The following is a 24,236-nucleotide window of genomic DNA, read 5'->3' as shown; positions in this document are numbered from 1 at the left end:
GTTGATGTCTACTGAGGGAAGAAAAGGCGAAATACTCTTTTCCTCTTACGTTTATTTATGTTTACATGTAAACTGTACATTCTAAATGTACATTTTTGTTAAACATGGACTTGTATGAATTTCATAGTGGATTAGCTCTTGTCTTTTCTCTATTTAACTGCCTTTCAGGTTCTGGGAACCTTTTGATCTTCTGTTGTTTGCCTCACTTTAGATAATGATGATTACTGTGCCTTGTTAATTCTTTCTAAGAGGCTTTTGACTTGAGTTGCTAAAGCTGTTGACAGAATGTGGATAAAAACACATGTTCAGCTGTTCTTATGTCCTGAGTTTGGGTATCTGCTAAAAAAGATATTTTTCATTTGTCTACTGTAGCAAATGTATGACCTTTATTGCAATGTCTCTGAGGAATTTAGTTCCTTCAGTACAATTGCATATGTCATTTTAGTTTGTCAAAAATGTTATATTTTTATATAATTCTGAGTAAATACTCATTCCAGGGATTTTTTTAGATTCTGTACAAAACTTGCTGTAATAGGATTCCTCAGATGGAAGTTTTTTTTAGAAAATATTTTGTAGGAGGCTTTTTATTTTTATTAATTATTATAAATTATATATTTTAGGTAACAGAGTGTGAAATCTTTCTGTCATTGCTGGTTAAGTTTCTGGATGCAGACAAACCACAGTGGCTACGAGCTGTTGCAGTAGAATCTATTCACAGGCTTTGTGTGCAACCTCAGCTATTAAGGTATTAAATATATTGGCTTTTGCTTTTACATAAAGTTTAAGATATATTTTTATTATTTTTCTCTAATGGAAAATGCTTCCTAAAACATTGCAAATGTGTAGAAACTTAAATGCAATAAGCTTTTCATGATAATTTGTGTAATGCATTAGGCAATGCTTATTATGCAGGAAGGGCTGAATTACAGTTATTTGAGTATGTCTGTGTCTTAGCAGTATCAAAGGAGCATTTACCACAAATTAAATATTATTGTTTACCTAAATATTTGCTGATAAAATGTGATTTTAGTCTACAGTTCGGAGTGTATGTGGAGGTGAAGTTGCTGTTAAAATATTCTTTTAGTTCTTGATTTGTCAAATACTTTCTGTTTTACAAAATACCTTCTAGGTCTTTTTGTCAGTCATATGATATGAAGCAACATTCCACTAAAGTTTTCCGTGATATTGTGAATGCACTGGGGTCCTTTATCCAGTCTCTATTTCTTGTACCAAGCACAGGGAACACATCAGCAACACCGAACCAAACTGGTAAACCTTTATTGTCATTTTATTTTCCCATCATTTTCTTGTAATAATGAATTCTGTTTTGATTTAGCTCTGGTACAGCTGTGTACTTCTGTGTTTATTTTGGTGAAAAGCTAGCTTGAGACCAACTAGTGTTCTCAGCTTTGGTACAACAGGGGATTTTATCTACCTGGGGGGTTTGTGGGGAAGGCATAGACCCCAGTCAGCAGAGCAGTGCTCCTGCCTTGATTCCTGTTTCTGCAGTGACCCAGCTCCTTGTTTCACAACTTTTCAGAGGGAGATTCCAAAGGAGTTATTTCTAATTTCTGACTCTAAAAAATGTGTCTGCTTTCAGGCTCATTGTGTGGGGATGTCATTTATGGCAGTGCACAATTTAAGTAGTAAGAAGGTGTGTGTGGGAGGCAGTCACTAATTCTACTGGATGTGCAAGGCCAGAACTGGAGTTGAGGGAGCCAATAGGCACCATGAAAGAGATGTGTATTTTACAAATGATCTCTGTCTTTTTTGTAAGCTGTAATCATACACATGTTGAAAAGACTTGATTGTCTTTTCTTGCAGTCAGGGTTTTGGCATTTCACTAGGCATATTTGTATTTTAATAAGAAGAAATGATCATCCTGTTAATGCCTTTGCAGTTGTTTATGTCCCAAGTTAAGGCTCTCTGCTTTTTCTTGTAGTTCTGGAAGCAGTCCTCACCCACAAGCAACATAAAAAAATTTCGTAAGGGTGTCTTTTGATATGCCTACTTAAAAGAGATAAAAGCCAGATAATAAATGTAATTATTGTCTATCATATCTGCCACTACTACTGGAGAAGTTTGGGTTTAGACTCACACTTTTCAGTGTTCACTCATGAAATTGGAATCCCATGCTGGAGTGATAGCATGAGAAAATTTGTTGTCAGTGTCTATTGTTCAGTAGCTGTCTATACAGCAGCTGATAGAACATTTCTATTAGTATTATTTCTAGGTTAGCTTAATTATCTTAAAGTAAATCAGAGGAACTCTTTTCACCATGTAACATGCACATATATGAGAAGCCATTCTGTAATACTCATTCTGAAAACCTAAATTTTGCCTCAAGTGAAACAGCAGTGCAGTAGGGTCATGCCTCTAGTGCTGTTGCTATTTCTCTGGATAATTATTTCAGGTTTTTTTCTCTTTTCACTTCTTCTTTCTGTCTGAATGCTTCTCATGTCACTTTCTCATTCATTTCTTTTTTCTACCTTTTTTTTTTACTACCTTTTTTCCTCCTGTGGCCGTATTTGACATGCAAAGAGCAGATCAATGCAATGTAATTCTCAAGCTGAGTCTTCTGATTATAACAGCAGTCCTCTCATAGAAGGCTGTGTTTTGGAATTGTAGAATGGCTTGTGTTGGAAGAGACCTTCAAGGTTATCTAGTTCCAGCCCCCTGGCCATGGGCAGGGACACCTTCCAACAGACTAGGTTGCTTGAAGCCTTATCCAGCCTGGCTTTGGACATTTGCACTCCTTATACACTTGACTTTTGAGCTTCAGTCTTGCAACAGGCTACCTGTTTCGTGGGAGTTGGAAGCTGCATCTGCTGAAGTTCTGTGTCAATTTTACTATACTGGCCAATGTTTACCACCCACTTTAATGAATTAGATTAATAAAAAATTAATTGCATATATCTGACTACACAGTGGAATCATAGAAAATGACACCATTGTAACTGTGTTTGGTTAACCATGTGTTTAGCAGCATGATTTTATTGTTTTAGTCTGTTAAGTGTTACTGTGTTAAAGTGTATACATAAGCTTCTGTATATTCATATTGCCTAAGTTAGGAGTTTTTTGCCAAAATTAGTAGCTTACTCTTCACATACTAAAAGCAAGCACACCAAAATGGCCGTGAGTTACACTGTGAGTCTCTGTCCTGGGGACTCTGCTCTCTCTCCCCATTGTCTCTTCAGAGAGAATCTGAACTGGTGGGACCTATTCTTAGTAAGTAGAGATGTCCTTCTCTATGAAGGAAGTGTATATATACAGACTTCCTTGTTCTTTTAGCTACTTTTTTTTGGCTTCCTCAGCTGGAACCAAAATTTGTCCCTTCCTAGCTGTTGGTTGGCACATTGTCACCTCATCCCTGATGGGGTTTGTTTTATTCTGCCTTGGCATGGAACAGATTCAAATGTTGCCATTCTCTTTGATTTTCTTCTTGGAGTTTTTGCATTTCTGAAATCTTGGAAGTTTGTTATTAAAATAATTAAACTTTCTAGCTACTGAGTTCTTGATACAACTATGTAAATAATCCTTAACTTTCAAGTATCTGTCTGACTCTTCCCTAAAACAATACATTGTTTCATCAAGACTGTGAAAGTTTAATAACATTCTGTGAATGAATCAATGTTGCTGTACCTTTCACAGAAACATTACGTTCTGACTGAACATTAGGCAGTTGGCATCAATGAACTGCACAAAGGATTATGTTTTAGACAGCAGAGGGAGCTCAGAAATAGTTTTTTATGTTATTGTTGATTTTTTTTATTGAACTGGGTGTCTTCAAATTAATCCTAGTGTCTCAAAAATTAAATGTAGAAAAAGGAAAAGGATATTTGTTGATCACAACAAATTGGTTGATTTTCTCACTTTGTTTTTGTGACAGGAAGCAATGCATCAGGGAATACTGGCTCAGCACAAACAAACCCAGGAGTGCTTGGAATGGGTGGAGGTGCGACTGTATTACCTGCCTTTGAGTACAGAGGCACTTGGATACCCATCCTGAATGTAACAGTACAAGGCAGTGCCAAAGCTACATAGTGAGTACTTCTAGCTTTTTGAAAATGTATGTAACAGGTATTTTTATTTTGAATTTGATGATGTAAGGAGTTTTTTTCACTAGTGAATATTGAGGTTTTCGTTTCACTGGTGTTGAAGTCTATTAGGAATTTTCTCTTTGTTGGTGCCATGACGTGTTCCAGTCTTTTTGCTGTTTTTTTCTGCATGCCCTGGATTCTGATTGGGGTGTCCCCTATGGTTTTAGCATCAGTTGGATTTTGTTTCCCTACCACATTATCTGTATTAACTTTTCACTTTTAGGCTTCCCTGTAGTATAGAACAATTTTGGAAAACCTGTTGCTGCATTTTGTAATGGCAGACATGAAGGGCATTAAGCAAACAGGACATCAGTGGGAATGAAAAATAGCTTTCTCACACCGGCTTTACTGTATTTACAGTTTTAATTGAGCAGGATATTGTGGTAGATACTGGTCTGGTTGTCATTTCAACAATGTATTGACCTACATACCAAGGCTGGATTCTGAATGCTCCTTAGAATGACAAATTATTTTGTCATGACTTTGTGCAATGGAGATGGTGTTCTCAGTTTAAAGCTGCAAATACTGTTACTTTTTCAAATAGTGCAATTTTTTTTCATGTCAGTCATGACCATTGAGGGGCAAGCACTTCCAAACCTAAAGTTGTTTGTATCACCATAAAGTTTTGGCATACTAAAATTCAGTGAAATCTGCAAATAGCCTGGATCTCAATATTTTTAGGGTAGGAACTCCTTTATCTGCCTTTGAGATGCAGACGGAGAAAAAAAATCATCCTCAGATTTCAATAGTTAATGTTTATGTGTTGACTTTTTATTCCAGCAGTGGACATAAATGTTGTTTTAGTTTACCTGCCTGTTCTCAGAGAATACAAATTTTTAATTTGCTCAGCTACTACAACTTCCACTCTTTTCCCTTTTCTTTTTTCTTGCTATCTATTCTTAACTGGATCAAGAACTTTGCAGCCACCATCATCGTCTCCTGTTTTGCTCTAAACTTGCTTGTGTTTTACCTTTGGACATCTCAAGTGACTCTGTGATTTTCTCTGCATAATTTTTGCATTTTTTCTTTTGTATAAGATTACAGAGTTGTCACAAGCATTTCACAGCAGTTTTTTTCTTCTGTCTTGTACTTCTGTCTGTAGTCCCTGTATGTAAGGAGATGACTTGCTGTAATGTCATGTTCTAGCACCAATTCTCTTCTGCTGCCATTAGATTTTCAAACAATGGCCACATTTCATACTTTTACACAACTTTCTCCACAGACCACTATGCCTTCTCTTCCCCTTTACTTAAGGAACTAAATGTTTTTAAGAGAAATAGACAAACTATTCAAGACTTTTCACAACCACTGCTGTTTAACATTAACAACTCATATAATTTCTTCAGTAGTTAGCATTTTCTATCTTCAAAAGTAAAGGATGTGACCTCTACCTCACAAATATATTGTAACTATAAAACCCACTCATAATTTTAATTATACCTGTATATATATTCACACTTACTTGTATATAGAGAATGAAATGCTGACCATCTGATTTAGCTGTAGTTCCTGCTCCCCTAGATATCTGAGGCAGCTATCTTCAGGAAATTAGAGGTAATGACTGAAGTGTGGCATAAGTGTGGCACAGTAATAACTGAAGTTTGGGAGAAGGAAAAATTTTGTGCATTCAAGAGTGGTGACACTAGAGTATAAAAGTATCTTTGGTATATTTTAGCTGGAATATATATCTTTTTAAAAAGTAGTTTGTAGAGTAAAAAAATGATGAAATAATGATTGTTGGGGTAGCAGGTGGTTTTTGTAACAGATTGTCTCTACTTGTATAGATGCTGCTGTGTCAGCTACAATTTCTGTTGGATTTGTAACTCAGCAGTTCTTTATGTGCTTTTAAAGAAAAAAATGGAGAAAAGTGGCAATGAGACTGCTATTCCAGCACAGTGATGTTTTAATTGCATGTTTTTCAGCAGTAAATCATGTAGATATCTCCTCTTTGTACAAATAACTTCCATTGTTTACCTGTGCATGTAGGTGGTGAGTATTTGGCCATGTAATACCTAGCTATGGACACGCTTTTCTAGTCATGTGGACTCAAAGATAATGATAATAGAATGTCTGGCTTGTCCTCAGATTGTTATAACTATGTTCACACTGTCATGATTTCCTGATGTATTTCTTCTGTTGTTCCTGGACAATTGTTCCTGGATAATTCTTCTGAATAAGTTCTGTTGCAGTGGCCTTAAGTAAAATAATAATACAAAGTAGAATTATTCATTATGCTTGCTTATATGTGTTAGTGTATTTTTAGAAATATTTTTTGCAGATCTGTACTCAGGGTTTGTCCCCTTTTGGTTACTGTCTTATTTAGTCATTCATTTACTCTTTTACCTCTTTACTTAAAGGTTTTTTTCTTGAGTTGCAATAAATCTTGAAGTATTTGGGATCTGTTTGTACTTAGGATTCATTTGGAATCTTGTTTTTTATTATTGTTTCTAAAAACAATAATAGTGGTATTGCTACACACTTGTCATGTTTTCAATTTTTTAGTTTGGAGATGCTGGACAAAGTTGAGCCACCTACAATTCCTGAGGGCTATGCAATGTCAGTGGCATTTCACTGTTTGCTGGATCTTGTCCGTGGTATCACTACCATGATTGAAGGAGAGTTGGGAGAGGCAGAAACTGTCATTCAAACCACAACAGAGGCAACTTCATTACCAGCAGAGTCTTCAGAGCAAGATCTGCAGTCTGTTTCTGACCAATCAGAGAAAGAACTAGGTATTTCAAAATGCAAAAACTATATGAAATCCAACAGTTTTACGGAAAGCAGATTTTAAAATTTTATGCATTTTTGCTTAAAATTGTTTCTTATTTCTATATAAAAACTTACAATGAAGTGTGATTTTTGGGGATTTTTTTAATGGAACAGCATTCCATTTAAAAAAAATACTTGGCTTAGTGTTAAGCCAAAAGCAGAACACTGAGATCTAAGGTCATAAGAGACAACCTGACTGACAGAAATGGAATTATGACCATGTTAAAAGAAACATATATTTCTAGTAACAAGATAAAAGGAATGTTTTAATGGAGAAATTTTTAGTAAGAATGCATTATATAGAGAAGGACTTCCTTAAAAGCAGAACTGCTGTGAAGTGAGGATTGTCTTTGTGGAACATATGAGTCTGTACAGGGAGGTCTGTATGTACAGAAAGACTTGTGTTTGAGCAGTGAGTTTTCCTGCCCCAGGAAGCCAAGGCAGTACAGCTGAAGTTTGAGCCAAGGCATTGGGGGTGCCAAATGGACAGGGGGAAGCAGAGGGCTTCATCCCAGGCACTGCCTCGGGAGCAGGGCAGCAGGGCACTCTCCGTGGTGCTGCAGGGCAGAGAGGGAGGTGCACATGGGCTGTGCAGCTGCCCCTTTGCTAGGCCAGTACCTTTTCCCCTATTAAATGAAAGAAACAAAAAAGTTATGGAGAATTATAGATACCACAGGAGAATATTTTTACTTCACTGCAAAATTTCAGTGAGTTTCTTATCCCATAATTTTGCACTTGTGAATGTTTATTTTTATAGACAAAGATCAAAAATGGTTATATATACCATAGTAAGTTGGATTTTGATGGGGTTTTTTATGCTATTTAGAAGAGGCATTACCGGGTGATTTTTTTTTTTTTACCTCAGAAATGTTACCTTAAATGCAAGCTGTTTAGATAATACTGGTGTAGGTGTGTTTCTGTGTGCACATATATGTGGCTGTGTAAACATGCATACAGAAACGCACTTCAAAAAATGCCGTAGTAAGCATTTTGTTTATGATACAGTTGAAAGTTATTAAGGAAACCACTGTGTTTCTACTATTAAAAAGTTTATATATTTCTTTTAAGTTAGCAGAGCTGTCTGGGAAGAAATGGTGAATGCTTGTTGGTGTGGTCTTCTGGCTGCTCTATCCCTTCTACTTGATGCAAGGTATCTGGTCTTTCATTTCTCTTGATTTTTCTAAGTTGATATTCCAAGCTATATTTTGAACTGACTTTTGATACTAGACAAATTGACAGTTGTGAATGTAAGTGCTGTTCATGGCATCTGAGCAGTCAGGTTTGTGGCTTAGGCTGAGTGGCTAAATGACACAGAAGTCCAACATAAACCTTTAACGTATTTCAATACAGAACAATTAACTGCATTTTCAAAGGGTTGCATTTAAGCTATTTAAATTATCTTTATTTCTTTTTACTTTGCTTGCATGTTTCAACATATTGAAGTGATTCCAGGTCCTGATTACTGCAAGTAAGAGACTAAGTAATGTGTTGGTACTTGTTAGTACTATCTAATCTTTAAAGTGGAAAAGCTTTTTACTTGGAAATGACTGTGGTAAATTAATTGACTCTTTCAAAGGGCCTTTTGTAATCAAACACCATTTTCTGAAATTAGTTTAAAATATCTTCTTATAATATCATTATCAAGTTACTGAAAAGTAAAGTTCAATTTTGTAGGAAGTGGTTCTGAAGAATTTGTTGATTGGTTATGCTTGTTCTTCAATATTTATACTGTTAATGGGTTTAAAGTATATTTTCTTATGGCTTTCAGTTTTGGTTAGCTGCCTGCCTCTGTGCTCTGTATTAATTCTTGCTGAACAATGTGTACTCTTTCAGCACTGATGAAGCTGCCACTGAAAATATTCTAAAAGCAGAATTGACCATGGCTGCACTTTGTGGGAGACTGGGTCTTGTAACATCAAGAGATGCCTTTATCACTGCCATTTGCAAAGGATCTTTGCCTCCTCACTATGCCCTTACTGTATTAAACAGCACAACTGCAGCTCTGTCCAGCAAATGTAAATATATACATTTTTCTTAATTCTGTTTCTTCGTACTGTCCTCTAAACCCAATTTTTTTTGGGATGTGGTTCCAAAGATATGCAGCTGTAGTATTTGACTATATTAAATTAAGTTAGAATCCTCAGACAGCACCTAGATCACCTGCTTTCCAGAACTGGTTAGTCTTGCAGCATTTGCTTACTGTCATTCTGATCAACCTAAAATTTCCTGAAAGATTCACATATGTCAAAAATTCAAATTCTGAGGTCTGTCTACCATTGTAAAGATCTGATAGGATGTGTAATTAAGGCATTCAAAATCTGAAAAGGTCTCTGGGCAACTTGGATTCTGAAGCTTTGGCTAGAACCTCCTGCATTTGTGATGTACTACAGTCTTATCTACAATTGTCTGGTGATGGTAATGCTTATGCATAAATGGAAGATCTAAGTTCTGGGCTCTCTATAGCCTACAAAAAGCTGAACTGATGCATCCCGCATCTTGAGAGAATGTTGTAATTCATAATATACGCTGGTTTAGGATGTACTCTGTTTCTAACTTTGAAAGTGAATTACTACTTACTAAGAAAAGCAACTACCTGAAAAATATACAGATGCATCTAACATTAGAGCTCTTAATATAAAACAAAAATATCTTACTCTGGGAACAAGGACCAGCACCTTTACTTCAGTCCAGTGTACCAGCTAAGTGTATTATTAGATTATAAGTCTGTTAAGAACACATGACTGAACTACACAGATATCTATAAAAACAAAGAAGGAAACCTCAGTTATTTTGTGTAGGTTGCTCTTCTTTTTACAATTGAGTTATAAAATGGGTGTCCTGGAGTCCCATATTGGAAAAATATAATGATACAGCATCAATGGCACTGTCATTTTCTGAGTGTACTGGTACAATGGTAGCACACAGTGATACACAGTGATACATTTATACACAATTACTATAAAAAACTGAGTTGAGAAAGTCTAATGCTCATCTCTTAAGCATAAATATTTCAGTCTTGACATAAAATGTATAAATGTCTAATAGTCAAGCAATGTCTAATAGTTAGAAACAGGGATTAATTGCAAGATCTTTAAATCTCTAGGGCAATGACACTGTAATCTAAATATAACCAAAGGTCTCAAAGTGAGGTATGTTAAAGGTAACACTGTAAAGAAATTTTGTGGAGTCTGTTTGCCAGGAGGTGGTTCTTACTACAAGTAAATACTGGATTTTAAATTTAGAGGGTTTTTTTCCTTCTCTTTCCAATTTTCCTCCAGCATATTCCATTCAGGGACAGAATGTTCAAATGATTAGTCCCTCAAGTGAGTCTCACCAGCAAGTTGTAGCAGTAGGGCAACCCTTAGCTCTTCAGCCACAGGGAACAGTTATGGTAAGTACAACTTGTAAGTGATCTTGCTTTGCTTAATTACTTCTTTCTGCATCTCAGCGTGTCTCAAAACCAGGCTACAGATGCACAGCATTTTACAAATAATGGTGTAAGAATGGTGAGCTGGTCTATTGTCCTAAGGCTTTCATTTGGAACAGTCCTGGACAGTAAAGTTATCTAATTGCAAAGAATTCTTATTCTTGTTTTTTTCTGACTTCTAGCGCGAAGTTCTTATCCATTCCACTTGGAAAACTCTGGATCCCAGCTGTGTTATGTGCATGTGTGTAAAAGTTCATTTAAGATGATGTTCATTTAAGATAGACTGATTTTTGTGGAGTTGGTGCAATTAAGCTGGAGTACTTGAACTTGTGTCTGATAACAATGTGAAACTGGGAGGAGAGGGCCGTGATCAAATCAGAGAATCACAGGATGGTTTGGGATGGAAAGGATCTTAAAGATCATCTCATTCCAACCCACTTGCTATGTGCAGGGACACCTTCCACTAGACCAGCTTGCTCAAAGCCCCATCCAACCTGGTTTTGAACACTGCCAGGGATGGGGCATTGACTTCTTCCCTGGGCAACCTGTTCCAGTGAGGCTGGTGAGTTCCAGTGACTCACCAGCCTTAAAGTAAAGATTTCTTTCCTAATACTGAAACCTGTTCTCTTTCAATTTGAACCCATTCCCTCTTGTACTTTCACATGCTCTTGTAAATAGTCTTGCCCTGTTTTTCCTGGAAGTTCCTTTCGGGTACTGGAAGGCTGCAATTAGGTCATCCCTAAGCCTTCTCTTCTCCAGGCTGAACAATCCTGATTCTCCCAGCCTTTCCTCATAGGAGGGGTGTTTTACCCCTCTAAACATCTTGGTGGGCCTCCAACAGATTGATGTCCTTCCAGTGTTGGGGACCGCAGAGCTGGATGCTGCACTCAAGTACTCATACTTCACCAAGATAAGGCTGAGAGAAGAAGTAGAAATACTGAACTACTTCTCTAAAATAATATATTTCAGTAGTGCAAACAAAATGTAATTTTGAGGCACTTCAGTAAAAATTGGAAGTTTGCTAGAAACACTATCATTATGAATGATAAAAACTGGATGGGTGTTTGGTTGTTGTTTTTTTTTTTTTTTTTGTAGCTGACATCAAAAAATATCCAGTGTATGAGGACATTACTCAACCTAGCTCACTTCCATGGAGCTGTTCTTGGTACATCGTGGCAACTTGTCCTGGCTACCCTTCAGGTAATATTTCCTGTGAGGAAATATTTATGCCTTGCTGTTATGCCTTGGTGTTTTGCTATAATTTGGTTTTCGATTGCTCAGTGGGGAATAGAAGAAGCTTTCAGTCTTCTCATGGTGTTCTGTGAATTGCCTTGAATAAGTACTGTAGCTGTTTTCTCTTGAGTTCTGTTTGGTGGCTAGCTTGAGTACTGTGCTAATTTCTTCTCTGCCTGAAAAATGATCCTTTTGTATTTTTCAGCATCTTGTGTGGATTCTGGGACTGAAGCCTAGTGTTGGGGGTGCATTAAAACCTGGGAGAGCTGTGGAAGGGCCAAGCACAGTAAGTATGATTGTTTGTTTTGCAGTTAATGATTACATATTATTTTCTGTTACAATCTGTAAGATACATTTCTGTCTTTTATTCAAGGTTCTGACTACAGCAGTTATGACTGATCTGCCATCTATATCCAGTATGATTTCAAAGCTTTTTGAAAACTCACAGTAAGAAACCTTATCTTGTAATTAAAATAATATCTGTATATCAAAGTTGACAGTGTTTTGATAGCAGTTATTTTTCAGGTACCTTGATGATGTGTCTTTACATCACTTAATAAATGCCCTTTGCTCCTTGTCCCTGGAAGCCATGGATATGGCCTATGGAAACAATAAGGTATAAAAAAGTTGTTTATTTTTTTAGATGTTTTTATGAAACAGGCAGAAGACTTGTACATTTATTCTTTAATTAATTATTCCTAACACTAAAACCAGTAATACCTTTGATGCTAGATTAAAAAATAAAATATGAACCAGAGAAGGTCTTGTTTTTAATGGTTCATACAGTTACTACATTCTCTGAACATCCTCACTGCATTCCTGTGCTTTTTAAGGAACGTCATGTGTTTCCATTAATAAGGTTGTGGGTGGATGAAACTTTTAAAAGCCCATGTAATTTCAGAGGTTATGGATGCTGAGTAGCACAGTATGTTCGGTGAGATGTTCATTTTCATTTCAATTTTCTCTTACAATGTACTTCAGAGAAAGCCTGACAGTTAGGTATTTAAAAACCTGGTAAGTCATATTTACTTGGGAAAGCATGGTTAATAATCATGTTGGCTTCAGTAAACAACCTTTATCCCAGAAAGGTTGAAGACCCTGTGATTGGGTAAGATTGAATATATATTCTCCTAGTCATAATCTTATCCCTGAGGAGAGTTTCTGAAAGCTTGTCCTTAATCTGTTACACTCGATATAATTAAGGCAGAGAACAGGTTTTATAATATTTTGCTATTACAGCAACAAAGAATGAATTTAATAAGCAAAGTTTGTGTTTAAAAGCAGTTGAAAATTAGAGTAAGAAATCAGCAGAAATGGGAAGAGATAATGATTTCAGTGCAACAGTCATTTTGACTATATGTTGATTTAAAAAAAAAGTAAAATTGAATGAAGCTTATGACAAATATTTGCAGATACATTTGATGAATGCAAAATGTATCATATTCCCGCAGAGCATTTATGAAGCCAATGAAAGCTAAATAATTAGGGTATTGTGAAATGAAACGTTCCAGATTTTGTCACGTCTGTGTAATTTGAAGAGTTGCAGCGGGCAGAAGCTGTTGTGCTGGGCAGTCACGTTACAGGGCCGGTCGGAGGCAGGGGCTGTGCCGGGCGAGCTCGTGCGGGGCCGGCAGTGCTCGGTTTCTGTCAGCCGGCTGCCCCCGTGTGGCCACTCTGCGGCGCTGCGCTGGCCGCGCGGGCTCCCCGGCCTCCGCGGAACGAGCGGCACCGCGGCTTAGAAATTACCCCCAGCGAAACGCCTTATCGAGCTACCTCCGAGTCACCTGCTCCGATTCCATTTCATTTAGGAACCATCACTTTTTGCTGTTGCTAAATTACTGGAAACGGGACTAGTTAACATGCGCAGGATTGAGATTCTTTGGAGACCTCTGACCGGTCATCTTCTGGAGGTAACTAATGGCTTTTATCACTTGTACTAGAATTTAGTTTGTATTAATGAAAATCTTGTGGAACTACATTGTTAATGTGTAATTAAAAAAAAAATCTAAATCATAATTATATATTTTACTTTAGGCACTTTATTGTTGCAACTTGAATGCATTATGGTTTGGATTTAAAAGTGAATTTATTATATTTAAATTGCAATATTTTAATATCTCTTGGTAACTTTCTCTTTATGGTGCTGTCACTCTTTATATGGTTTTGATGCAGCAGTGTTTAAAAAGATCAAGTAATTATACTTCACATATTTGTTCTAATTAAGGTAGCGCAAATTTACTAATTCACACAGTACAAATATTTAGGATGATTCTGAGATAGAATCTTCCTAGAATTGAAGCCAGGAGATTTATTAAGAAAGGGTTGTTTATTGGTTTGTTTTTTTAATGTTTAAGCTAACTTCTGATTGCTTTCTTTAAGAGATTACTGTTCAAGTATAAAAATGTCACAATCCTGTTGCAATTTTTTTAGTATTTTAACTTCAACATGAAAAATATACTTTACGAAGGGAAAAAACCTTACATTTTGAATTGAAAACTCAAAACAGGTGACTGAATGTAACTGTAGTTTTAGTTCTCCATATAGGAGAATAAAATGTAAGAAAATAATGTAATTCTCTATATAGGAGAATAAAATGTAAGAAAAGGGTTTGTTTCAGAGTGGGTAAAGGAGAAGGCTTTTCTTCCTCATAATTCAGAATATATCAGATACTTCCTTAGCACCAGTGCATTGTTTCAACCAGTATCAAGGATTGGCCATATCTTTTTATGGAAGCCACCTTTTGCTTTATCTAGAAAAAAAAAAAAATAGATACTTCTGGGTTTAAAGACTTAAAGCACAGGCATCTCTTTCTCTTGTTTATTTTTTGCCCTGCAAAACAATAAGGTTCACCGTCCACATCCTAAGACTGTTTCCATCTAGGGAGCAGTCTGTTTCAGTCTGTTACCCACGCAGTGCAGATAATCTGCCACTGTTTTGTAGGAAATACAGAGTCTTTCATTTTCTTTCAAAGTGTACTGCCTTATTTCCTTTTAAACCTAAGTTGTTGAGGTACAATAAGGAAGGAGGAAACTATCAGCTATGATTTAATTAAACGCAACCTGAGGGAATAGCTTGTTCCCTGCTTCTGGAACTGGTCATCTGGATAGAATCAGAGCATGAAGTACTTCAAATTTTCTCTTTTTATTTTATATAAAATTTTTTAAATGCAATTAAATCAGGAGAGTGGCTATTTCTTGTCCACATTTTTAAATGTTAAGCTATCTCTTTTACATTGTTCACCTTTTCAGTTTGGCTAGTGGTTGAGAGGAGAATGGTCCACCAATAAAAGGCATCAGCCTTCTTCATGAAACTGCCTTGGACTTGACTCTGGGTTCTCACACCATCAGAGCTAGGGCTGGAAGAGGGGGTGGGAATAATTATGGAGTGGTCAATGAAACTGTACACTTCCCATATTAGTGTGAGGGTAATGTATTAGATACAGCACAGTTCATACAAGCTATCTAAGAAATGAATATGCACAATGTTTTTAATTTTTATATTCTAAAAAAGCAATTAGAAAAGTTGTTAGGTTTAGAGAACTTAAAGACACAGAGAAATGAAGATACGCATTTGAAACTCAAGTTTAAAGATGCTCACTATTGCTTTGTCAAGTTTTTAAAATAAAGGGAGTGTGAGGTTTATTTTGTCTTCAATATGTAGTTACTTTTTGTATTTGAGAATATAGAAGACTCTTTCTTTGTTGGCTACTGTCATGCTCCTCACTTGATTATGTTAAGCAGTGTGTGAAAATTCCAATTTTGTAGCTTTAGGTTAAGTTAAACCTGAGACTCTCAGGCATTTGTTGAAGGGTTGTTTGGTGCTTTTTAATCAGTCATTATCAGAATTAGCAGTTAGTTTATTCATTTTGGAAAATTTATTTACTTGAATTATATATGTAATTTTCATTATGTTTCCTTCTGTGTCTTTCTCTGCTTCCTATTGCTTCCTTATTCAGAAGGTATGTCTATCCAAAAGATAAATTTCTTTTTTTACTCTGAAGCCAAATTTTACCATTTAGAGATCTATTGTATTATTCTTATACTATTGTATGTACATTCTAATATAATTAAAATACCAGTTTTTAATGTATTATATATGTTGGTTAAATAAAAGTGTCTTTAAACAAAATATTGGTGTGTTTTCAGGTCTGTCAGCATCCCAACTCCAGAATGAGAGAATGGGGAGCAGAAGCTTTAACTTCTCTCATTAAAGCAGGACTGACATTCCGACATGATCCTCCATTATCTCAAAACCAGGTAAAGTAAGTTTAAAAGCAGATGCTTTCCTCCTTCATTCTTAAAGTAGCTTTGCTATTAAGTATATAAAGTCAGTGGCTGTAACACTCAGTTGTAACTATTGTGGACCATCACATGCATTCTAATGAACAATCCTCTTTCATTTTTCAAATACCTAACTAAGAGTGATGCTTGCATATTATGTCCATTTCTTAGAACAAATTATGGGTCACCTCCATGAGTGCAAAGCAATTACAAAATGTTTAGTAGTATATATGTGATTGATTCTGTGGCAGGTAGAAAATGTGTTTTATCTAACCTTCGAAATTACAGCAGTTCAATCCATGATTAATAAAATATTCTAATATTTTTACTGATAGTCATTGGATATTTTTTCCATGGTCTCTTGAGGAAGCTGAGTGTAGCCCTGCTGAGTAAACATAAAAGTTGCATGACACTTTTTATGCAACTGTAGTAGCATCTGTAGCTGCTTCCTGAGGAACCTGAAGAACAGGAGCCAGGTAGGTAGGTTTTCTGCAAGGACCCTTTATGGTCTGAATTTGAGCATTTTGTGAGTGAGCTACTGAGTTAATTCAATGACTCTTTAATTTGTACTGGATGTTTTGACTCATACATAAAAATACTTAAGAATCAGTTAAATGTTAGCATCCTTAATATGCTTTACTGTTTACTTTTAGAGACTGCAATTGCTTTTATTGAATCCACTAAAGGAGCTGTCAAACATTAGTCATCCTGATATCAGGATCAAGCAGTTGGAGTGTGTGCTACAGATTTTACAGAGTCAGGGTGACAGCCTAGGACCTGGTTGGCCATTGGTGCTTGGAGTCATGGGGGCAATCCAAAGTGATCAGGGGTAAGTGGTGGAAATAAAATTTTAAACTCATGTAAGGTAAGAACAGTAGAAAAAAATCTGCTTGTATTTTTGTACTTTAATAACCACTTCAATAATCGTAGTTTCAATGTAATTTTCGGCTTGTGAAAAATTTTACTCAACAAAAGTACACTTTTTAATTCTTCTTGAAGCACACTTTATTTTACTGAATTAATCTTCCAAAAGACCAGAATATTATTCCACTCTATATTCTCCTGTAGTCATGCAGTATACACTCAGTGTGCCATTTCATTTGATCTTGACCATCTGGTGGACACATCTCTCTGTTGCTTGCCAATACTTCTGTGTGAATCAGCTCTTGCTCAGTTTATCTATTGTTTCTTTTTCATCTTAAATCTTCTAGTAGTCTCTAGTGTGTGTTTTCTTCTGATAGCTCTCTCTTTTTCTTGAAGCCTTCTTACCTAAATGGTTGCTGGTAGCAGAAGGATGGAAGATTATTTACTGGCTGAGGGCGAATCCCTTGACTTAGACAATTGACTCTGTTGCCAGCAGAGGTGGACTTGTTCTCCGCCCACAAGGGAAAGTGAGAGATGAAGTTGCAATGAGTATTTTTGAAATGAGCAATGAATTGAACATCTGCCTTTGTAACTGTAAGCACCAAGAATTATACCCACACACTCAAACCATATGTATTGGTTTTTTAGGTGCTAGTCAAGACTAGCAGCAGGATAGGTCATCACATAATTCTAGTGTCAGTAGAATTCTCCTTGGCATAGCTCTCCTTTTGTCTCACCTTAGCTTTAGTCTTCTGGTCATATAAAAACCTAAAGCCCCTTCAAATGCTTGAAGGATTTTGCTCTTGGACCAGTATTGTTTGCATTTTCAGTAATACCTACCAAAATTCCCAAGGATTTTGGCGTTCTTCATTTTGTGAGCATCCTCTTTTTTGTAATTAAGCTTCATTTGGTAGTTGTTGTTTCCACACTTGGTGCAATGTGTTCCTGCATGCCTTTTGATTTTCACTGTTGTTAGTGATGGATGAGAACCACCACAAATTCCTTCTCAAGACAGTCTTCAGATCCCATTAAATCTCAAACCCATATCTCACTGGCTGATATCTCAAGATGTTACTAACATCTTGTGTTATATCTTAGTCTCCTCCACAAAGTATATGGAATAATCTACTTCACCTACATGTTTGTAGCACTATTTGTCCCCATCATATTAAGTAAAGTAGGAAAAAAAAAAGCATGCCTCCTTTTCCTTCAGAAAAAACTTAATTTTTTACCTAAGTTACAGCTGTGAGTGCTAGGTGCAGATGTTATTATTGTACTTTAAATATTAACTTACTGACCACAAGACTTTATTCACAACTGTCTTCCCTCTGATCGGTGAACATCCTGGATTCCAGGACAGAGTCCATTTATCTTCCTGGAGAACTGCTTTCCAGGCTTTTATAAAAACAGAAAATGCTGTTTTGATAATCAAAAACCATACTTTGGTCACTTCTGGATTGTACAGTAATATCCTGCCAAACAAAAGGAAGCCTGTCTTTGAAGTCTTTTTCAGTGGAAAGCCTCTGTTTATTTTAAGCATAGATAAAGCCCTACACAATCTTAAGATTTCTCACTGAGCTAAGTTTCTTCTATTTATAGTTACCTTTTCGTGGTCACCTGTAACACCAAGGACAGTTTCACAATTTGAAGAGTTGTATCACTGTTACTACTTGCATGAGGGACTTTAAAACCTTTCTTCAAGCACATAGCAGTGTGGGACCTTAATTTGGAAAAACTGTTCTGAATTTGTTCTTGTAGCTTTCCATTTGAAGTTTAGAAAGACAGGTTACTTTTGCATTAGCTCAGTACTTCAGAATGAGTAGTGGAACTATACTTTGATTTCCTGCCTCCTTCTCTTTTCTCTTAGAGTCCTTGAGGGTCACATACCTCTGAAACTATGTACTGGAGGGGGAACTGCAGCAGTTTTGGGTCTGTTTCACTTTATAGACTCCTCTAATGAGTATGAGGGAAAGTATTGTTTGAGTCTTTTCTCCATCAGTATAGCAATGATAAATACTTTGATCTTACATGGTAGGATGGATGTTTCTCTGCAGTATTCATCATATTAGAGAACTATTAGTTAAATCATTACTGTCCATGTGAAGTTTCTTGTATATTCCTCTGGTTTCTGTATCATGTTGGCTGTTACAATACAGTGGAAATGACCCACATCTGATTTTGATTTAGGATTAATAAAAAAAATTCATTTGTAATTTTGAAATAGGTAACTGACATGTCTATAGTCTGAAATTTTTTCTCAGGATGTATATCCTGAAGGACACCAAGTTTCTGTGTTACAAAGCTTTGAAGTTATTTCTGTTGTACATTAAACATTGAAAAAACCCTGCAGTGAAATTTAAATGCAGCTTCCCTATTTATGTTACCTACACTCCACCACTCCTTTTGATGCCTTCATTTTGTCTCTCACTGAACAAGATTTTAGTTGCAAATGGCCTTGCTCTTCTGAGAACTCCTTCTTGCAAACCTTTTCTGTACTATATTTTTATGTTTGTATTCAGAATCAAATTCTGAAGGCAAAGTAATTATTAAGGATCTATTTAAGAGTAGATATTTTGAAAAGTTTTTGTCTGATATAATGTAGTATTGAAGCAAGTAAGACTACAATTATATTAGTGTGCATCTTTCCTAATAAATAAAAACAAATTTTGCCCACCTGTTTGGTATACTTGAAGTAATTTGTAACTGCTGATATGAGAAACTCTTCAGAACAGCTTGCTCTTTGGAAGATTATCATGCTTAAATTAAGCTTGTCTTTTTTTTTTTTTTTTTGGTCCATTGTGGCTTTTTTCTAATGTTCTGGCTAACACATTTGAACTAACAAGCCTTAGAACTCTAAAACAGAGAAATGGGCTTCACTATGTAAAGTTAACTAAGGACCACTGGAAAGCTTAAAATTCCAACTCCACTAGGTAGTTAACATGGACTAAACTACTTCATCAGAATTTTAAGCTTCAACTTAAAATTATATCTCAAAAACCCCATTTAAAGTGATGCAAATTCTTCTCAAAAACATTAATTTTATTTTTTCTTTTTGTATTTAATAATGCTATCTCCTGAGGTACTGTATTCAAAATATTTCCATGCTCTTGAAGAAATGTGAAATGAGTGTGTGTGTGTGCTTTGTTTTCATTTTGTTTTTTTAAGAGAGTCCTTAATACGGACTGCATTCCAGTGTCTTCAGCTGGTTGTGACCGACTTCCTTCCTACCATGCCATGTACTTGTCTGCAGATAGTTGTTGAAGTTGCAGGAAGCTTTGGACTTCACAATCAAGAGCTAAATATTAGCTTAACTTCAATTGGTTTGCTGGTGAGTTTTTTATTAACCTACAGTGATGCTGCTTCAGGCTTTCATTTTTGCTTTTCTTTTTTAATGACAACTTTTCTGTAGCCAGTTATACAAATGAAAACCACAACGTAGCTTTTTGGGTTCTTACTGAACTCCTATGCTGTCATTTGGAATCGTAGGTAAATTGAGTTAGCACATCTTACCTTTAATCTCCATGATTCCTGCCTACTAAAAGAAATAGCATTGCATTGCAAGCATGTTCATCACTATCTTATTTTTAATACATTTTTTTACAAAAAATGTATTAAAATGATGAGTTCATTCTTCATAACAGGATCCTAAAAGCTGAGAAAGAAGAGTAATTTTTGGATCTTGCAAAATTTATGTGCTGATTTTATTTCAACAGTGTGGGGAAATTAATATCTTGATGTACTTTGCAAAATACTTTGTGAAAATAAGAGACAATTTATTTCATGAACATTAAAGCGTTACCCTATTTTTATTGTACAACACCATATGTCTTATTTATTTTGTAGTGGAATATTTCAGATTATTTTTTCCAAAGAGGTGAAATAATTGAAAAGGAGCTAAACAAAGAAGAAGCAGTGTTGCAGAAACAGGCAGAAGAAAAGGGGGTGTTGCTGAACAGACCTTTCCATCCTGCATCACCATTTGACTGTCTTTGGTTATGCCTGTATGCCAAACTTGGAGAGCTGTGTGTGGATCCCCGACCTGCAGTTAGAAAGAGCGCAGGGCAGACATTGTTTTCTACTATTGGTGCTCATGGAACTTTGCTGCAACATTCAACGTGGCACACAGTAATATGGAAGGTATGATGTGTAAGCTTCCTCTGAAGGTTTTGTAAAGAGCATTTACGTTTTATTAACCATTAACCATTTACCATTTAATAACCACATCATTTAGATAATTTATTAAGACTTTTAAAAGATAACATAAGATGGCAGAAATCTAATCTCTTGGGTTTTGGGAATATTTTTTATACTCTGTCTTCTCTGGCCTTTAAAGCCTCTTCTAAAATACAATTTTAATATCCTAATAATTTATTTTTTACTCAGGGTTTGATAAAAAGATGGTGTCTTTCTTACAAGAATGACTTATCTTTTGTGTGAAAAGGGAGATGTTTGAGGGTCATGTGACAGGGCTGATCTGGTATTGGATAGAGCTTTGCTTTGCATTCTGTTTTGGATCTATCAGAATGCTGTGTTCTAAGTCATGGTCGTGTTTGTTGTGCTTTATGGAAACTTTGGGCTATATTTGAACCTGCCTGTTGTACCTGTGAAGCGTCTGAGATCCACTGGTTTAAGCGTTCTCCTGGTGCTGACAGTGTTCTTGGTGGGTTTGAGTGTCCTATTTCCAGCCTTTCTCAAGTGGCCATCAGTTGACTGGTTGTTAATCTTGACTGCTATGGAGACTATTTAGAACAAGGGAATTTTCAAGGTGACATAGTGACAGAAAGGATAATGAAAGAATTTGTTGGTTTACTATGAATGCAGCCATGTTATTTGAAAAGTTGCGTTTTTCCTCTTTTTTTTCTGGCTGTTACAGGTTTTATTTCACCTGTTGGATAGGGTTCGAGAATCTTCTACGACAGCTGACAAAGAGAAGATTGAATCAGGAGGAGGCAACATTCTCATTCATCATTCAAGGGATACAGCTGAGAAACAGTGGGCTGAGACATGGGTATTAACACTGGCTGGAGTTGCAAGGATATTTAACACTAGGAGATACTTACTGCAGCCTCTAGGTAAAATTTATAGATATTAAAAGACACAGTGATAAACTTTCTTCTTTTGTATGTTCTTTTCAGTTAATGTACTGGGCAAGATGCTTAGCTCAATCTTAGCTCAAAAATGTTTTTTGTTGTGTCACCTCAAAAGTTATGAAAATTATGGAGTTATTAATTCATGCTTCATAGAGCAAAAAATTGTAACTACAGATTTCCTCTTCTGTATCATGGTACTTGAGATTAAATCTCAGTAGTCACAATTCAGTCCCAATTCTGGGTGCTAAATAGCTTTAAATTATAGTAGACTGACAACAATAGTACTTTGTCTTTTCTTTGTTCTTGTCAGAACATGCTTTTCCTTTTATCTGTCTAAGGGAATGCCACACTTGCCTGGAACTCTTCTGTGGTATCAGTGTGTCACATTTAACAGCACTCTGAGAACATAAAGAGAACTTACCTGTAAAGTCAGTGGAGTATTGAACATTTTCATTGTTCAGCTGTATGTAGTAATATTTTAAAATAGCTTGGTAATTTCTACAAGGAAAAAGTGCAAAAGGAATAGAGACTGTATAGCTTATAAAGAAAAGTTCTCATTAGATTATTCTACCTTCAGCATCCTATAGTATGCAGTTAATGTATATTAACTGGATATAAGTTGTATTTCATTTTGGTCATTTGTGATACAGGTATCAACATATTAACAGCTAATAAGTGTATCAGTCATTTGCAGAAATGTGGTGGAATTTAGGCTATATTAAACTTGAGTTAAAACTGAATAAAAAAATTAGAACTACTTTAATTATTTAAACCCTGTAATTAGTAATATAGAAAATTGAAGGTTAAGGCTAAATTTAATGAAAAACTCAAATGCCTCAAATGAAATCTTTCCACAGTACAATTATCAGAGCATTTTAAAATCAATTCTTTATAAATGCATTGCATGAGTAATTGCATTAATTTGACCCTTAATTCCTTGTGTGGGTTTAACCCTTCTTGAAATCAACAGGCATCTGGTATGTTTAAGAATAAATCTGGCTTACTATACTGAATGAATAAAATGTATTTTACTGGTATGGGATGTGGTATGTGATTTTTTGCTAGCAAATTTAGCATGAACATAGGTATATTGTTTCATTCTTCATATTTATGTGTTTCTCTGTCACATTCATTCTTTCAGCTTATGGTTGAACTGATACAAAAGTCATTCAAGTGGCCACCTAATCTCTTGAAATTTCTGTGTATTAGACTAACATGTACATGAGCAGCCTTTTAGAGAGGCAGGGTGGGTGGGAATGGGAATAGGAAGCAAGTTCCAAATTGATTTTTTTCCGTCCTCTCTCTTTTTTTAAATAGGAGACTTTTCCCAAGCCTGGGATGTTCTTCTTGATCACATCCAGTCAGCAGCACTTAGCAAAAATAATGAAGTTTCCTTGGCTGCTCTGAAAAGCTTCCAGGAAATCCTGCAAATTGTTTCTCCTGTTCGAGACTCTGAGAAGCCTGAGACACCACCTGCCATCAATGTTTCTGTACCTTTGGTGGTAGGGACAACTACTGCCACTAGTCTTGGCAGATCATTCATGAGAACTGACTCCATAGGAGAAAGAATAGGAAGATATAATGGATCTGAACCTCCTGTAATAACAGATGAGATTGAAGATTTGAATCTTTGGTGGGCAGCCTGGAACAGCTGGTATAGGATTGGATCAGAAAGTACAAGGCCTCCAATTACTTGTGATAAATTGACTTTCATTCCCAGCCAGCCTTTTCTTACAGCTTTAATTCAAATATTCCCAGCTCTTTACCAACACATCAAAACTGGTTTCAGCATGGATGATCTCCAAAAGCTCGGTGTCATTTTGCACGGTGCTGTTTCAGTTCCAATCAGTTCAGATGCTTCCCCTTTCATCCTTCCATCTTACACTGAAGCAGTTCTGACAAGTTTACAGGAAGCAGTGCTTACAGCTTTAGATGTTTTACAAAAGGTAATCATGCAACTTCTAGTGTGTGAAAGGTAAACTACAGTGTGTGCTACTTTTACTCTATAGAACTATAGTGGGGTGATTTAAACATGATTTAAAAAATTATTTTTAATTGCACAGTGTGTTGTATTTTAACAATCAGATCTCCATTCCTGCTGCAGAATAGATGAAAGTATTGAAAGGAATGGTGTAATCTTTATGAAATGTGCTTTGCTTGATTGCAGAAGTACCTTAAGTGTTGGGCTGTGTTGTTAGCCATTCATGTGTCCATCTAACATTGAAGTACTGTTGATACTGAAGGTCTGTACATGGAGATGGAGGAGCAGTCCCACAGTGTTCCAAATGATGTCCAGGTGCTGCTATGAACAGTCTAGAAAGAACAGCAATTATGAGAACTTACAGTTCACACAAAGCATAAAATATAGAAGGTTCTCTGGCAGATTACCTACATTCTGGACTCTTAATAATCAGATATTTAAGGAAAATGCTACATCTCTGCTTAAGAAATTCTTACTATAGAACTGATGCTC

General features: G+C 36.0%; 1 protein-coding gene across 2 annotated transcripts in view; it reads left to right on the top strand.

The window, feature by feature from the left end:
- Nucleotides 1–24,236, top strand: part of MON2 (MON2 homolog, regulator of endosome-to-Golgi trafficking) — a 66,887-nt gene that overhangs the window by 22,821 nt on the left and 19,830 nt on the right. For both annotated transcript variants that reach the window (XM_066550205.1, XM_066550204.1), the window contains exons 9-26: nucleotides 621–745; nucleotides 1,130–1,269; nucleotides 3,890–4,043; nucleotides 6,603–6,832; nucleotides 7,938–8,019; nucleotides 8,703–8,884; nucleotides 10,148–10,260; nucleotides 11,392–11,496; nucleotides 11,735–11,815; nucleotides 11,903–11,976; nucleotides 12,055–12,145; nucleotides 13,338–13,439; nucleotides 15,675–15,785; nucleotides 16,463–16,638; nucleotides 19,839–20,001; nucleotides 20,517–20,810; nucleotides 21,547–21,745; nucleotides 23,081–23,709. In XM_066550205.1, coding sequence (XP_066406302.1) covers nucleotides 621–745; nucleotides 1,130–1,269; nucleotides 3,890–4,043; nucleotides 6,603–6,832; nucleotides 7,938–8,019; nucleotides 8,703–8,884; nucleotides 10,148–10,260; nucleotides 11,392–11,496; nucleotides 11,735–11,815; nucleotides 11,903–11,976; nucleotides 12,055–12,145; nucleotides 13,338–13,439; nucleotides 15,675–15,785; nucleotides 16,463–16,638; nucleotides 19,839–20,001; nucleotides 20,517–20,810; nucleotides 21,547–21,745; nucleotides 23,081–23,709 — 3,051 coding nt within the window. The remainder of the gene's footprint in view (nucleotides 1–620; nucleotides 746–1,129; nucleotides 1,270–3,889; nucleotides 4,044–6,602; nucleotides 6,833–7,937; nucleotides 8,020–8,702; nucleotides 8,885–10,147; nucleotides 10,261–11,391; nucleotides 11,497–11,734; nucleotides 11,816–11,902; nucleotides 11,977–12,054; nucleotides 12,146–13,337; nucleotides 13,440–15,674; nucleotides 15,786–16,462; nucleotides 16,639–19,838; nucleotides 20,002–20,516; nucleotides 20,811–21,546; nucleotides 21,746–23,080; nucleotides 23,710–24,236) is intronic.

Source organism: Molothrus aeneus, chromosome 5 (assembly GCF_037042795.1).
Source record: "Molothrus aeneus isolate 106 chromosome 5, BPBGC_Maene_1.0, whole genome shotgun sequence".
Classification (NCBI taxonomy): Eukaryota; Metazoa; Chordata; class Aves; order Passeriformes; family Icteridae; genus Molothrus; species Molothrus aeneus.
This window is presented reverse-complemented; position numbering and strand designations above follow the sequence as displayed.